The sequence below is a fragment of the Macrobrachium nipponense genome, chromosome 35, assembly GCF_015104395.2.
Source record: "Macrobrachium nipponense isolate FS-2020 chromosome 35, ASM1510439v2, whole genome shotgun sequence".
Taxonomy (NCBI): Eukaryota; Metazoa; Arthropoda; class Malacostraca; order Decapoda; family Palaemonidae; genus Macrobrachium; species Macrobrachium nipponense.
The window spans coordinates 26,909,341-26,925,985 of record NC_061096.1 but is presented as its reverse complement, the minus strand read 5'-3'; the positions used below and the strand labels follow the sequence as shown (position 1 = coordinate 26,925,985).

Genomic DNA, 16,645 nt, shown 5'->3' with positions numbered 1-16,645 from the left:
GAAATAGCAACATTTGATAATAACTGTTTAAGAATAGAAAATGAAACTGTAATAAATAAATCTAACAAACAACAAACACATGTTAATCATAACAATTGACTATCTCATGAGTTGCAGATCGAAACATAGCAACACTAATGTCCTTTTGAAAAAATTTGTGAACTTGAATTTGAATGCTACAGATGTCCTTGTCCATAAAAGAACTAACCTTGATATTTGTGTCCAGAGATCCAGTGCCGATAAAATCTCCATATGGGTGGAAATCTATGCACCGAATATTGGCTTTATGGCCTGTAAGCGTTCTCACAATCTTCGTTGCTTCTAAATCCCAGATCTTCAGCGCGCCACTTAGGGAACCTGCACACACCATGCTCTCGGATCCAGCAAATCGAACGCATTCTACTGGGGTCGTGTGGCCTGATAGACTCTGAAAAACAGAAAAAATCAAATTCCAGCGATTATGCATAACAGATGGTCATTAGTATCTGGAAAACAGCGTGTAATGATAAAACAGTGCAATTTCAGGTAACTGCTTTTCTCAAAATGATGCCTATTCACACACTAGAAGTTTTTGTGACTGACTGACTACAGCAAAGCGTCCCAAATATCGTTTTGATAAGATAGAAAACCTTAAAATATGTTTACAACCTCTCAGTATTAGTTTTTAATCCTAAGACACTGGATATACGTAGATACTACACTGGGAAAAAAGATGAGGGTAAACTTGTACCAGCTCTATTTGTGAAGTTGAAGTGGGCCAAAATAAGTATTAACAGATCCTCTACAGACATGCGAGATATTGTATTAGGCATTAACTACTTCCATTTTTATCTATTTTTGTAATTATTACAGATCTCAAAACTCAATGTCACAATATCACTTCTCATCATGAGCTAGGATATGATTAGGATCACCAAACTGTTGAGAGAGAGAGAGAGAGAGAGAGAGAGAGAGAGAGAGAGAGAGAGAGAGAGAGAGAGAGAGAGAGAGAGAGAGAGAGAGAGAGAGAGAGAGATTTATTATAGATTTTATAATCAAGGGCATACTTTCATCAATTCATTAACTAGATGAAAACTGATTATATATTATTTTCTCTTACCTAAAACAATTCATCATCTTTAATTCCAATTGAATACAGAGTAAATAAGGCAATTCCAGTTAAATGAAGGGTAAATAAAGCAATTCCAATTAAATGAAAGGAAAATGAAACGAGACATATGTCACATACGCCACAAAACACGCTCCATTTGAACCACGCTGTAACCTCCGTCAGATCAAGCTACCTTCTTCGTCCTTGCTATCTTCCTATACCCCGTCGCCATCAAAGTCTGAAGCCATTAGTCTTACGTGAACCACAAAACGTCTTTCTCTTCAACTCAACTGTCCGGATTTCCACAGTCATTTCGCCGAAACCACAAAAAGCAGTGCCAGACGCTCGATTGTTCCCTCTTGAGATCGCTGGGAATCAAGACTCTTGGCTTTCCTCACCTGGTTTCGTATATCGGAACCAGCCAGTAGTACTAGTACTACTACACAGGGACTCGTTTTCTCACGTGACCCCGTTTCTAGGGCTCTAGGTCAAAGAAAAGAGAGAGAGAGAGAGAGAGAGAGAGAGAGAGAGAGAGAGAGAGAGAGAGAGAGAGAGAGAGAGAGAATTGTAGACGAAAGGGCTGTGCTAAATATTACTGCTGTAAATAAACATGGAATAAAGCGTTTCCTGATAATGATAGGCAAATACCAAGCAGTGTGAAAAGAAAGACTTATGGAAGAAGCGAGAATAATTATCACCAACTAAGATAAAAAGAAGGCTGAGGACATGGAGGAGAGATGTGGAAGAAAGGAAAAAAGAACAGAAGAGCAACTCGTTGCGAACACCTGCAGAATCCGTGAACGAAGAAGAAAAAAGCAAAAAAAAAAAAAAAAAAAAAAAAAAAAAAAAAAAAAAAAAAAAAAAAAAAAAAAAAAAAAAAAAAAAAAAAAAAAAAAAAAAAAAAAAAAAAAAACTACGTTTACCCCCGATACTTCCCCTTCTGGGAAGGCAGGGTCGGTAACTACTTTGTGGGTGGAAAAGGGGTCAAAGTTCCCAGGGAAAGCGAGGGGAGGGGGAGAGGAGAGAGGAGAGAGGAGGGAGGAGGGGATGAAAAAAAGCCAGAAGTTACACGAGAAAGCGCGGGAAGAGGAAGAAGAAGAAGAAGAAGGAGGAGGAGGAGGAGGTCGAGAAGTGGGAAGAAGAAGCAGGAAGTTCAGGTTATAAGGACTTGGGGTAAACACTTCCTATACCTTTTCCTATACCTTTTCCTAAACGCGACAGAATATCGACGTCTATACGTACGAGATATCTACACTGATCTATGGACGCACTAAAGAGACAGAGGTCACGGCGAAATGAACTTTTTAACGGAAAACCTTTTATCAGAAACGACAGTCACGTCAGATGTCTCCAAGGATGAATATATATGCTGGCTGTCAGAATCATCACTGACTTGCATTCATAGGTCGTGTGCCTATCGGTATTCTCGCTGATATAGTGTTCATGTATGATGCTCAAGGAAATATACAGAGAGAAACTCTCTCTCTCTCTCCTTCACTATAACTACAAAAAGGCTCTCTCTCTCTCTCTCTCTCTCTCTCTCTCTCTCTCTCTCTCTCTCTCTCTCTCTCTCTTCAAAGTAACTCTCAACAACAAACGAAGCGTATATTCGAGAAGCAATACCCCAAACACCGCGCACCACAACACACAACGAAGGCTTCACCGCAAGCAAGCAATTTCATCCTTCGCTCGCAAATAAATTCCTATCGTCCGGGAAAAAATAAATAAAAAATAATCCCATCCTGCATCCGGGAGTAGGGATTTCCGGGTGACGAATCGACTAGCGGTCTAAATAAAGGGGAAAATTCTCCTCGATGCTGATGGCTGGCTGGGTGACATCGTCATCGTCGGGGAGAGAAACAGAGGAGATGAGTTTTGCACGCGCGTTTGGATTCGTCAGTTTATTTATTTTTTTGTTTGTTTACCCGACACGCATGTGTTAATACATTAATTTGATAGAAAAGACTACACCCTAAATCATCGGGGAGAGAAACAGAGTAGATGAGTTTTGCGAATGCGTTTGTATTCGTCAATTTATTATTTTTTGTTTGTTTACCCGACACGCCAGAGTTTCGATAAACAAAGCATGTATTAATACATTTATTCAATAGAAAAAATACCCCTAATTGTTTTTAAAAAGCCTATAATGCCTTCTTATGAAATCAAGGGCGTTTTTACTTTTAAAAAAATAAATACACGAGATTTTTATCCGACACGTCATAGAGTTTCGATAAACAAAGCACGTATTATTACATTCATCTAATAGAAAAAAAAAATTACACCCTAATTGATTTTTAAAAAGCCTATGATGCCATCTTATAAAATCAAATGTGTTTTTACTAAAAATATTACACGATCTTCTTATTATTTTCTAAATATATGTGACACTTCTGTTATCAAGACTTTTTACTTTTAAAAAAATATACACGACCTTTTTATCGTTTTCTAAATATACGTGACGCTTCTGTTCTCAAAGACGACTATAGATGGCAGACTATTAAATGACCTTTTTTTGGCATTGTTCATCGGTAATGCGTGAATATTATTCATGTGATTATTGCTATTATTATTCAAACAATGCAGCGGACAAGCAGTGAATCATTCAGACAAGCGGTTGTTCCATTTTTTAGTCTTACGGTGGTGAAAGCAGTGAAGGCAAGCAGGTCTGGCTGGTATATCAGCTATAGCCCGGTTGCTTTTAACTAAAGTCAGTAAGAGAGAGAGAGAGAGAGAGAGAGAGAGAGAGAGAGAGAGAGAGAGAGAGAGAGAGAGAGAGAGAGAGAGAAATGGTTAACAATAAACGGAAGGCAGAATAATGAGAAATGTTTATAGCAGATTCACATCAACCGTACATTTGATGTCTATACTCTGTTTTTTTCCATCTGTCCATCCGCCTGTGGTGTTTGCGTATGGTAACACAGCGTCCCGGGCTTTAGATAGTTACATTCAGCTTACATTCAACAATAATAACAATATCCTTTATCGAATATTAACAGTGTAATTCGCATACAGTAAATTATTAAATCACTTTTCCGTTACAAATGTACACCCAGGTATCCTTTTATTTACCTAAAACTTACACCTAGCGTAACTATCTAAAGCCCGGGACGCAGTGTTACCATACCCAAACACCACTGGCGGGTGGACAGATGGAAAAAAATAGAGTATAAGCCAGTCCCTTACGACGCTCCTGATTGGCTGTTGATAAGCCAGTCACGAGAGTGGAAATGCTCAGTCTCTCTAGAGAGTTCACATGGGTAGGGTCTATGTTTCACCTCTCCTGAGGAATACGTCTTTCAAAAGTATCCATCAAGAGAGGGGGAACATACATCCTGTTATCTAAACTCTCTCGAGAGAGAGACTGAGAGTTTCCAGCCCTGTGATTGGCTTATTAACAGCCAATCAGGAGCGTCGTAAGGGACAGGTCTAGACATCCCATGCACGGTTGATGTGAATCTATTATAACAATAAGCGGAAGACAGAGAGAATATCAAAAGTGACGCAGTGCTTATACATATATTCGAATGAAATTAAGTACTAGGATTAGAAAGCCTCCAAATACACGAATGTTAAGTTGTTCAAGGGTAAGATTACAGTTATTACTGGGCAACTAACTATAATAACATACCATACTAATCATGACGCAAGGTTAAAACCATGAACAAACTTCCTCACAAGTTGTATACGACGTAAGCCTCAGACTATCCATGTGGAAGGGCGTAAGGCTAGCAACCTCATCCATAAGACTGACTCTCTCTCTCTCTCTCTCTCTCTCTCTCTCTCTCTCTCTCTCTCTCTCTCTCTCAGCAAGCGAGTCAAAACTGGATCATTCAAAATATCATGACACAAACGAAACTGAAGGAATCATGCCCATAGTGAAATCTCTCTCTCTCTCTCTCTCTCTCTCTCTCTCTCTCTCTCTCATACACACCGATTGCTAGGACAACTAAAAGAAACATTCAAAATACTGAAAGGCATAACAAAAGTAGACAGTAACCTATTTACGTTAAACGAAAACCAGACTAAGAAATAATGGATGGAAACTACAACACCTATCTCTCTCTCTCTCTCTCTCTCTCTCTCTCTCTCTCTACACACACACATACTCACACACACTTTTACGGTCTAGAACCTCCAATGACCGGAACAGGGCGATCAACCAGCATCCAAGATCAGTAAACGTCTCAACATCAGTGGCGGAAGGAAGGGAGGGAGGAATCAGAAGAGAAAATAACAGGACTCGAATATGTGATCGTCCTCTCGCGCTCTCAAGTGTCCCAGAGCATGTCCAAAGATGCACGGACAAAAATAATTCGGCGGGTGACAATCGCGCATTCAAAAGCCAATGGCCGGCGTAAACTTTTTCTTCCTGCTTCCGATAGTTTTGCGGTCGTGCTATATATTTTCCTTGGCGTCTCTCTCTCTCTCTCTCTCTCTCTCTCTCTCTCTCTCTCTCTCTCTCTCTCTCTCTATATATATATATATATATATATATATATAGATATTATATATATAATTCTATATATATATATATATATATATATATATATAAGCGAATCCCACAGGAAAATGATAGTCAGAAATCCAAGCGCTTTCGTCTTTACTCAGACATTGTCAAGGAGTTAATGAAGTACAATTGGAGAGAAAGGTCTCAGGTACAAAACAAGATCAAGAATACCAGATGGTTAATTGTCAAAAAGGTAAAAATTAAAAGAGATAATCCAGGATTATCGGATATCGCTTTTAATTTTTACCTTTTTGACAATTAACCATCTGGTATTCTTGATCTTGTTTTGTACCTGAGACCTTTCTCTCCAATTGTACTTCATTAACTCCTTGACAACGTCTGAGTAAAGACGAAAGCGCTTGGACTTCTGACTATCATTTTCCTGTGGGATTCGCTTATTTATGAAGTCACGTGCATCTACAGTGATTTTTAAAGCACCAACACGCACGCACACACACACACACACACACACACACACACACACACACACACACACATATATATATATATATATATATATATATATATATATATATATATATATATATATATATATATATAACTACAAGTAGATTTAGCCTTCTCTCTCCCTCCTCACTATAACTATAGGAAGGCTCTCTCTCTCAATATGCGTTCAATATTCTTTCCTTCATCCCTACGTATTTATCTTTCAAGTCCTACTTCCGTCGCCTTAACACTTGATAAGCCCGAGGACAGGGTAACAACCTCCTACCCACCCGCCCCCGCCCCCGCCCCCCTTATCTAAGGCCGCCTCGAAATACCCGTCACGCAACCTCTTCTTAAGTCTACTGTCTCATCGACAGCGTAATTTGGGACTCTTTCTTCCATTCTGTTAACAAGCTTTCAATTTATATATTTTTTTTCTTCTTTTCTGGGCCCAAGGCAGAGAGATTTGTCGCGTCCTTTGCGGTTAGACCTCATTCTTTGTCTCTTCTATTTCTGGCCAGAACCTCAGGGAATTGTGTTAAAAACCCAGAGGGAAATGCACATAAAAAAAGAAGAAGAAGTGCACAGTCGTCTATAAAGCAACTCCAAAGTCCAAGGGAAAGGAAGGGCGGACCTTGACCAATGGCCAGCTGGAAAACCGTGGATGTGTCTTCGACTATCTCCGGGAACAAGCTTCCAGCGCAAATTCATCCATTACAAAAATAGATCTGGAATGTTTTTTTTTTTTTTTCTATATATATAATAATCATTACAGGTATCCTCCAGAGCCGAGAAAAAACAACAACAACAACGTACAGTAGTAAAACCGAGACTTGAGAAGGCTGCATGCACCCCATGCACCGTCGGTACTCCACTATGGTTTCTAATAACACCGGGAGGTTGGCCCCCCGCCCCTCGGGAGAGGTTTCCTTTCTCCCAATTTACAGCGACAATGACTGCCAACCTCCTGCCCAAAGCAGTCGTTTCTTTTTCGTAACTGTTTCACCACTTCCTCCCAATCTTCGACAGCAGCAGTTACGTACTACATACATATTTTGTTTCAGTCTGTGTGTGTGTGTGTGTGTGTGTGTGTGTGTGTGTGTGTGTGTGTGTGTGTGTGTGTGTGTCACCCAACCGACCGCTTGCACAACCGCAAATGACTTCCCTGGCCCTTCTTGAACATTTACGTGAAATGCAGTTATGACAGAAATAGAAAGGCGGCAACGGTGCACCACTAATAATAGGAAAATGATCTTGCCAAATCCCGAAATTTTCTTTCTTAGGACTTTCAGTTTTGTCTGTAGAGTACAAATTCAAGTTATGAAAAAAATTGCAATATGCGTTTTTATGAATATTTTTAAAGACGCATTACGTCTTGCTCTTTATGCATGTTTTACGTATGCAGGTACATAACATGAAACTTATTTACTATATATATTTGTTGGGAGGGATGGGGGACGAAAACAAAGTGAAAATAAGCCATTTTCAGATACTGACGATCAAAATATGTGACTCAAAACGTAAGTCATTATTCGGGCAAAAGATTCGCTGACATTTCAGTGACCTCGAAAAGGACATTCCCTGACACTGGGGTCAGGTCAGGTCAGGCCTATATATATTGATCGAGATCTGAACTTTGAAGACGATAAAAAAAACTGAAGAAAATAGTATGATCAAGGCTGGTATTCCAGCCTCTCTTGTTTTTAACACAACTTATGTGGTCTATGACAATGTATTTTAATATTCAAGAAGAATAATTTTTACTCATATTTTAAGTAAATACTTTCTAATTTTATGATATTCTTTTATTATTGATGAATTTTATTAAATACTAACTTTTAGTCGATTTGTTGATTCTTAAACAAACTTTTGTATGTCTAAAATAACAAATATTTTAACTATTTGTAAGATGATTTTACTAATTGTAGTTTTATATTTTGTGCATACCCAATGTAAATATTGGAAATAAAGAATTATTATTATTATTATTATTATTATTATTATTATTATTATTATTATTATTATTATTATTATTATTATTACTCTCTCTCTCTCTCTCTCTCTCTCTCTCTCTCTCTCTCTCTCTCTCTCTCTCTCTCTCTCTCTCTCTCTCTCTCTCCACAAATCTTCGGGGGTGGCACACCACGACCGAGATAAGAGAAATGAACAAGACTCATCTTTTGGCTAAAAAGAAATCGCTTCCATTTCCCGTCTCATCCTATTCGGCTGTTTCGTCTACTTGTTCCTCGTATCTGGTTTCAACGCCGTTGTCGCGACAAATATTTCACTTGTGAGAGTGAATAGCTGATATTTCTGGTCTCAATTCTGCGATAGACACTGCAGACACCTCGATAATTGGACAATCTCTTTCTTGCCTGCCTTTCACAGATCATACAGGTTCGTCAAATTAATTTGTGTATAGCAAGGCACTAACTATTGCAAACACAACTCTCTCTCTCTCTCTCTCTCAATTCTGCGATGAACACTGCAGACAACGCAACAAAATATTACACAATCTCTTGTCTGCCTGCCACAGATCATAAAGGTTCGTCAAATTAATTTGTGTATACTAAGGTACTATTGCAAACACAACCTTCCCCACCTCCCTTCTCTCTCTCTCTCTCTCTCTCTCTCTCTCTCTCTCTCTCTCTCTCTCTCTCTCTCTCTCTCTCTCTCTCAAAAACCATTCGCCTTAATGGGTTACTAAAACGAGCACCGCAAACACTTAGGAAGACCCCAGCGGTCTCCTGGAGAACCACTCTCCACTTCCTCCTACTCCCCGAGAGGAGGAGAAGGAGAGGAGAGGAGGAGGAGGAGGAGGAGGAGGAGGAGGAGGAGGAGGAGGCTGTTAAACACTCCTACTCCTACTCCTACTCCTACTCCTACTCCTACCCCTCCTCCTCCTCCTCCTCCAGTTGGGTGGAATGAACAGGTCTCCTTTACCTCCTCCCTTGCAAGTTTCCACCCACAGAATCACACACACAAGACAGGTTACCTATCAGTCACTGAACCCCGTTTAACCTGTCTTCTGTGTGTGTGAGAGAGAGAGAGAGAGAGAGAGAGAGAGAGAGAGAGAGAGAGAGAGAGAGAGAGAGAGAGAGAGACTCACCTGAAGAAGAAGTATCTTTTAATACTTTTACAATGGAAAACAACTTCAAACCTACATGCAAGAAACTTCTGTTGTATCCGCATTGAGAGAGAGAGAGAGAGAGAGAGAGAGAGAGAGAGAGAGAGAGAGAGAGAGAGAGAGAGTAATCTAATAAAAGCCCTGGGCTACGCCACCAGGCAGGCAAGGAGTCCCCCTCCCCCTCCTCTCCTCTCGTCTCTGTCTCCAAGTTAATCACCGTTTTGTAAATCCTCCCTCTCTCATCTCCTTCCCTTGATTAAATTCAGGTGGGTCCCACTTCGAAGGCCCCTCCGAAAAAGGAGTTCGCACATTCATCTTTTATATGAAGAAATAGCAACTGCAATTAAGAGAGATTTCATTTTCCGCTTTGGGTGTAGTGGTCAGAAACTGGTCGCTTGCCATTTTCCTTTTTTTTTTTTCCCTGTCGTCAATCCAAAGGTTCGATATTAGTAAGGCAGTCCCAGGTCTCTATAGCCTATACGTAGTCTGAAGACTGATGAACACAGCCCTGAAACTGTTCAACAAATAGTCAAATAGATAATAAATAAATAAATAAATAAATACGTGACAATTCCTTGTGCAATGAGTGACCACCACAATCTACCATGGAAGACGTACGTATATACGCTGGCCATGTCTACGAGGGCATGGCATGTTTATTTTTGATAATGTGACAGGAGGAGCAATATGTGGGGTGGGGGTGGGGCCGGGGGTGGTAACTGCGTTGGTCGGATTATTAAGACAATAATAAGGAAAAATAATTCAAACTTTCAACTCGCTAGCATATGCACTGCTTATGGTATCAACCATACTGGATATGCATATGAGAGAGAGAGAGAGAGAGAGGAGTGGAGAAGAGAAGATAGAGAGAGAGAGAGGAGAGAGAGAGAGGAGAGAGAGAGAGAGAGAGAGACCCAAACCTTTGCATTCTTGCTTTAAGAACAGTTCAATTGTTCATGATCAAATTTTTAGCATTTTATAATTAAAAATGAAGACATAATTCAAACAATCCTTTTACTATATAAGCTGCTGACGAATGTATTATTATTGTTTATATTTTATTTCTATTTACTTTACAAGTCTTCTGATGCTCCTTCTATGGAGCTAAACATAATCAAACAAACGGCTTGAAGAGTATCGCTTTTCATGTCCACTCCTTCCCAAGCACTGTCCCCCATCCCCCCCCCCCCCCCCCCCCACCCATTCACCTTCCTCCCAATATAGTAAAGAGGCAAAAAACGAAAACAAAAATCAAAATAACTCCTGGAATTGGGGACTGAGCAACACGATGTCAGACTCAAATGGCAACGCCGTTGGCACTGTCAAGACCTAAGAGATAATCGAAGCAAAAGAGGGGCGTGGTCGTAATTGCATCATTAAGTCTTTCTTATTCAAAAGAAGTAATCGTACAAATTACCATTCAACCTTCAAGTCCTAATTAAGCATCATACCAATCATTTTTCATAAATGATATAATGGCGACTTTGCACATGCGCAGAACTGAATGCGCATTTACCGCACACGACACAAAATGACACATTTTTAATCAATTTGTATCTTTCATAGCTAACAAACCTGAGGTCTTAACATTAGGATGTTAAGACCTCAGTTTTGTTAGCTATGAAAAAGACAAATTTTTTCTACTTGAATTTTTCATAACTAACAAACCTGAGGTCTTAACATATCCTAATGTTCAGACCTTAGGTTTGTTTCGTATATGAACAATTTACCATGAAACAACTCTTAGATGAGAAGGAAGAGGGCGAGTCTTCAAGTAAACACAAGAGCTTTTAATTAAACCTTTTCAAAATGAGGCTTTTTTTTCTTTGTTTGTTTGTTTTTCCCTGCAGGAACCGACCGAACATGGGTCATTGACCTCTCTCTCTCTCTCTCTCTCTCTCTCTTTCCGCGTTTACTACACGAAGTCCTTGGCCTTAGATGATGACAATGACAAGCTTACGACAAGGGGGGAATGAACCCAGACACGCTAGCGTGCGTCGGTCTACTCGATGTCCACGGTTAGATCGAAAGATTAAAGACCTATAGTGCTGTGACGCGCAGTGTACCCAAACAATAAAATAAGACGAAACAATTGGACATCATATTTTGACCAGACTTCCTTATTTGGACTATACCAACGCCACAACCACAACCGCTAATAATTCAATATCGTGCCGTAATTCGTAAGCCACATTCCACATCATCTACTATCTACTACATATATGTCCGCGCAGGCAAGTGACTAACACACGTTTATCGACTTTAGCATTACCAGAGAGAGAGAGAGAGAGAGAGAGAGAGAGAGAGAGAGAGAGAGAGAGAGAGAGGAGACAATCTCATTAAATGGTACGGACACGAATAACGCATCAATTCGGAGACTACATCCATTGATCAAACATGATGATGTCCCAGGTCGCGTGTTCGTGCAGCGCTATATGCTATTTTGAATACCTCAATTTTGAAAAACGATACCTGCAATTAGGCACGTCGTTTGAATATGTATCGTGAGTGACGGGGTAAGAAGAATACAAAATGTATCATGAACGATGGGTTATGGAGAATCTCCGTTTATTCGTCGGCCTGTTAAAGAAGAAAAATGGCGGTAAGATAAGGTCAATGCAAATGCTGCCCCCACCCCCACCCCAAAAATGTTAAAAAAAATACGACAGCAAATATCGGGAACGTCGGTGTAGGTACATTATATCACCACAGTACTGTAGAAATACACCACAATGATAAACTAAAAAATACATAAATAATTCCTCTAAGTGTTTACCAATTCTGCGTTTATCAAGGAGGTGGATGTCGATTAGAAAAAAAATGCAAAAATAAAAAATTAGAAAGAAATGACTGAAGAAATGTATACATTAGACACAGAAGCATTCTTAAGAATGACACCCCCTTATACAAACACCAATCAACGTCTCCCCCACCCCCCAACCCCTGAAAAAATGCAAAAATAAACAATTAAAGAAAAAACTTTGGGAGAAATGTATACATTAGCCACAGACGCATTCTAGAGAATGACCCTTCTTCTATCAACACCAATCAAGGCCCCCCAACCCCCTAACCCCCCCTAAAAAATGATGGGGCGAAGAGTCGTCTCAATCGTACTGGCGAGAGAGAATAACCTCATCAGACAGAGGTGGCTTTTGCAGCAGCCACTCTTGGTTGATGTAAACGACACCACTATGTGTTTATGCGGGCTCGTTCACTTCCGACGATTTTAGTGTAACGGTTTTACTATCTATCCCCTGTCAACCGTGAATTTTCCTCTCCTCCTTTTTTTTCGATTCGTTCGCTGTCTTTTTGGGGGGATGGCTTCGTTCTGATCGATGTGACGCAAAGATGAAGATGATGGTCTCGCTACGGTTACGAGTCGCAATCCCTTGCCTAGATAAATCAGGGTTCTACGTCAATCTTTTGGTATTGGCATGTTTACTGCCGAATCTTTCAACCGTTCACCCCATTTTAATTATTACTTCCCGTATCAAAAAGACGCTTTAGTTACTTAAAAACTTATCTCACTCCAAGTGATGCCATCGTACTGTTAAATTCGACTCCTCAGCTGTTCTCCAAACCGGAAATTCTCAAAATCCACGGTCGGATAAAAACTAAATAAAGCAACGATAATTAACAATGATACAGAAATGTACATTAACGTCAAAAAAGATAGTTTTGTTTTGTTTTTTTGTATGGTGCTTTTACGTTTGCATGGAACCAGCGGTTATTCAGAAACGGGACCGACGGCTTTACGTGACTTCCGAACCACGTCGAGAGTGAACTTCTATCACCAGAAATACACATCTCTCACTCCTCAATGGAATGGCCGAGAATCGAAGTCGCGACCACCGAGGTGGAACGCCAACACCATACCAACCACGCCACTGAAGCGCTACGTCAAGAAAGACCAAATAAATATATTTAGTCAACGTGTCCCAGGAACAGGAGGCAAAGTATATAGAAACTCTCTCTCTTCTCTCTCTCTCTCTGCATATATATATATATATATATATATATATATATATATATATATATATATATATATATAGATATATATATATATATATATATATATATATATATATATACACACATATCCACACACACACATTCACGAGAGCAAAGAACCTTATACGTATACTACCAACAGAATGAACAAGGTAGTAAAGAAATGGCAGGCTTTATCACATTAAAGGGCGGTGGCCCTAGATACAATTAAGACAACATTCACATTAGCCATAACAACGGGAATTTCATGTGTGGCATATAATAAACTTGACATAAAAGTGATTGGGTAGAACGGCCTACCCGAAAAGGACATACTAGAGCCTTCAGTTGAATAAGAACGAGTCTATAAAAAGGGAGAGTCAAAAATCTCGTCTATAACTATGATTGGGGTTAGGTGAATGATTTTAAAGGTCGAATATAATACTGAGGAGTGTCACCGATTCTCAAAATCAAGCGGAAAGGTCAACTAAGTCTCCTAAAATTTAGTCACAAAAAAAGTAAAACATAAACATGCAATAGAGTTTTCTGTACAGCGTATAATATCAAGGCCACCGAAAATAGATATATACCTATCGGCGGTCTCAGTATCATGTTGTACAAGTCGCGGCCCATGAAATTTTAAGCCGGTGGTGGTGGCTTGTCCTATATCGTTGCCAGAGGCACAATCATGGCTAATTTTGACCTTAAATAAAAATAAAAATAAAAAACTAACGAGGCTAGAGGGCTGCAATTTGGTATGTTTGATGGTTGCAGGGTGGATGGTTAACACACCAATTTGCAGCCGACGGACAAAGCCACTTCAATGGTTTTCATTTACAAAACAAAAGAAAAAAAAAGAAAGGGGGGGGGGGAGAGAGAGAGAGAGAACAAAACAGCTAAATACCCAAAGTTGTAAAAGACCACTCGAACTAAATCACATATAAAAAGAAAAAAAAATCATTCAAGGTCCTCACTTTCTCACAACGACCTTCCGCCATCTTGCTCCTCCCACACGGGACGAGAAAAATTTGGGCCGACAGGATTTCTTCGCTTCCTGTGTCCTTTTGGAACTTTGCGAGTTCCTCAAATTCGACGACTGGATAAGCGGCCCCCTCCCCCCCACCAATTCACCGTCTTAATTCGGCTATATCTAGTCAAGTACGACGAGACTTGAAACGAAAAAGGAATGGTAAAGTTCAAGAAAAAAACTGCCTTTTTATGCTTTCACATTTAGAAATCAAATGTAAAAAGTTTTAGCAATAAAGGCAGAGAGCTTAAGAAAACTATAATCTCTGATAAACAAATAGGAGGAGGAGGAAAAGAGTCTGGTGTAAATATCGCCATTAATATTAAATGCCAAAAAAAGGGGAGGAGGGGAAGGAGGGAGAGGAGGAAGAGGAGGAGGAAAAGTCTTGCGTAATTCTCACCACTAATATCAAATGCCCAAAAATGTGTCAAGGTGATAACCAGCTAATCTTAAATGAGCATGTCCCTCATTCCAAGCGATGAATAAATAATTAATTAATAGGGCACAGCATTCCAAGCTCTCATGTCATACGGGCGCACGACTGCATCCCCAAGAGAGAGGGGGCCCAGCGACGCCACAGTTCTCAATCGAAACAATAAATGGGTTAATGAGTCAGAGGGATTCCCTGGGGAGGATTCTGAAGTCAACGGAATCGATGAGGTTCTAGGACGCAGCTCGAAAAAAAAAAATAATAATAATAAAAAACAAATCTATAACTTTCCTTGACCAATTCATAAACGACAACGCAAACCCAGTGATTAAGACGCGATAAATAAAAAAAAAATATTATTTACCCTCAAGTTCCGAGAAGGGTGAAATCAGGTCAGTCGAGTGATATATAGTAGTGGGATTATACTCCGTGCCATTCTTCGTTTTTTTGGTGGGGTAGGCTACTTGAGACCACAATCATAGAAGTAATTCCTATAACAGACGTTTACCATTTTTTTTTTTTGTGGTGAGGGAGGGGGTTGGGTGGTTGGGGTAGGGAAAATGGGGGGGGGGGGCCGCCTTGAGACCTCAATCATAGAAGTGATTCCTCTATGACAGACGTTTATTATTTTTTATGTTTATTTATTTATTTTTTGGTGGGGGTGGGGAGGGGCCTTCTTTGGGATTAAGTCCGAGCTCATAAATATTCGACATCGCATCTCAATAATACGGAATCAACATAAAAAAAAAATAGTCGACTTGGATATTTCACAATCGGGGTTTCATGTTAACTGCTCGTAGATCACCGCAAACCTTACAAAGTTCATTGACACTGAAACAAAAAACTAAAAATCATTCAGAAATGGACGAGAAGACTCGCTAAACAAATCGCAATAAAGGACATATGCAGCAAGCTAAAACTAACAAAAGGTGTATGTGTAATCTATTATCCTTAAAAAATCACAGTAGATGCACGTAACTTTATTAAATAAGCGAATACCACAGGAAAATGATAGGCAGCAATCCAAGCGCTTTTGTCTTTACTAAGACATTGTCAAGGAACGACTGTCTTAGTAAAGGCGAAAGCGCTTGGATTTCTGCCTACCTATATATATATATATAATATATATATATAGATATATATATAATATATATATATATATATATATATAAAAGCAATGACTACGAAGAACGTACAAATAACATCGTTAAACCAATCAATACCAACAACGTTTGTCAACAGTCCCAAAGCAAGCCATGGATAACGGAAACATTAGCAAGGGCGTACGAGCCAAACTACTCAACTGCAGACACTCACACACACACACACACAAAGCTCGCCTCGCACTTATCTGGATGTCCAAAAACGTGCCCAGATATGCCAAGGAATGGCAGAAATCCAGAGAACAATTTAGTTTATTTTTTTATTTATTTTTTTTTTCTCGCTCTCATTACCTGTTTAGGTAGGGCGACCGTGGCCTTTCAACGCCCACTGATTATAAGCGACCTTAGCAAGTCTATCACTTGCAGTTGCTACAGCTTATTACATTCTCGTACGTTGTCACACACGCTCGCCTCTGAGAGAGAGAGGAGAGAGAGAGAGAGAAGAGAGAGGGCTGGCACTAAGTTTTTTTTTTTTTTTTTTTTAACTTGCCGTTACACAAGCAAGGTCGTTCATGGGAACTTTTAAATACCAAACGCAAGACGAGGATACACAAGGGTTACTCATATACTGGCTTGACAGTATCACATGACATCGATGATAATTCAATTTATCACGCTTTTACACACACACACACACACACACACACACACACACACACACACGCACACACGTCCCTGATACGTTCACAGAGCCACATTGGGGGCTAGTGGTAGAAATAACAATGGATTCCACCTCACTATAGTGCTTTCAGGCACCCATGTACACAGTCGGCTCACCAACAGTGCTTCGAACAACCTTTTACAGCCAAGCGTCATTTCATATCTATCTATAGCAAGCTGAGCGAGCCCCTTCTTTTCAATATT

The 16,645-nt window shown here is 39.8% G+C and overlaps 1 protein-coding gene across 13 annotated transcripts in view; it reads right to left on the bottom strand.

Moving 5' to 3' along the window:
* Positions 1–16,645, bottom strand: part of LOC135208510 (katanin p80 WD40 repeat-containing subunit B1-like) — a 190,059-nt gene that overhangs the window by 30,257 nt on the left and 143,157 nt on the right. For all 13 annotated transcript variants that reach the window (XM_064240779.1, XM_064240774.1, XM_064240776.1 and 10 more), the window contains one exon: positions 209–427. In XM_064240779.1, the coding sequence (XP_064096849.1) occupies positions 209–427 (219 nt within the window). The remainder of the gene's footprint in view (positions 1–208; positions 428–16,645) is intronic.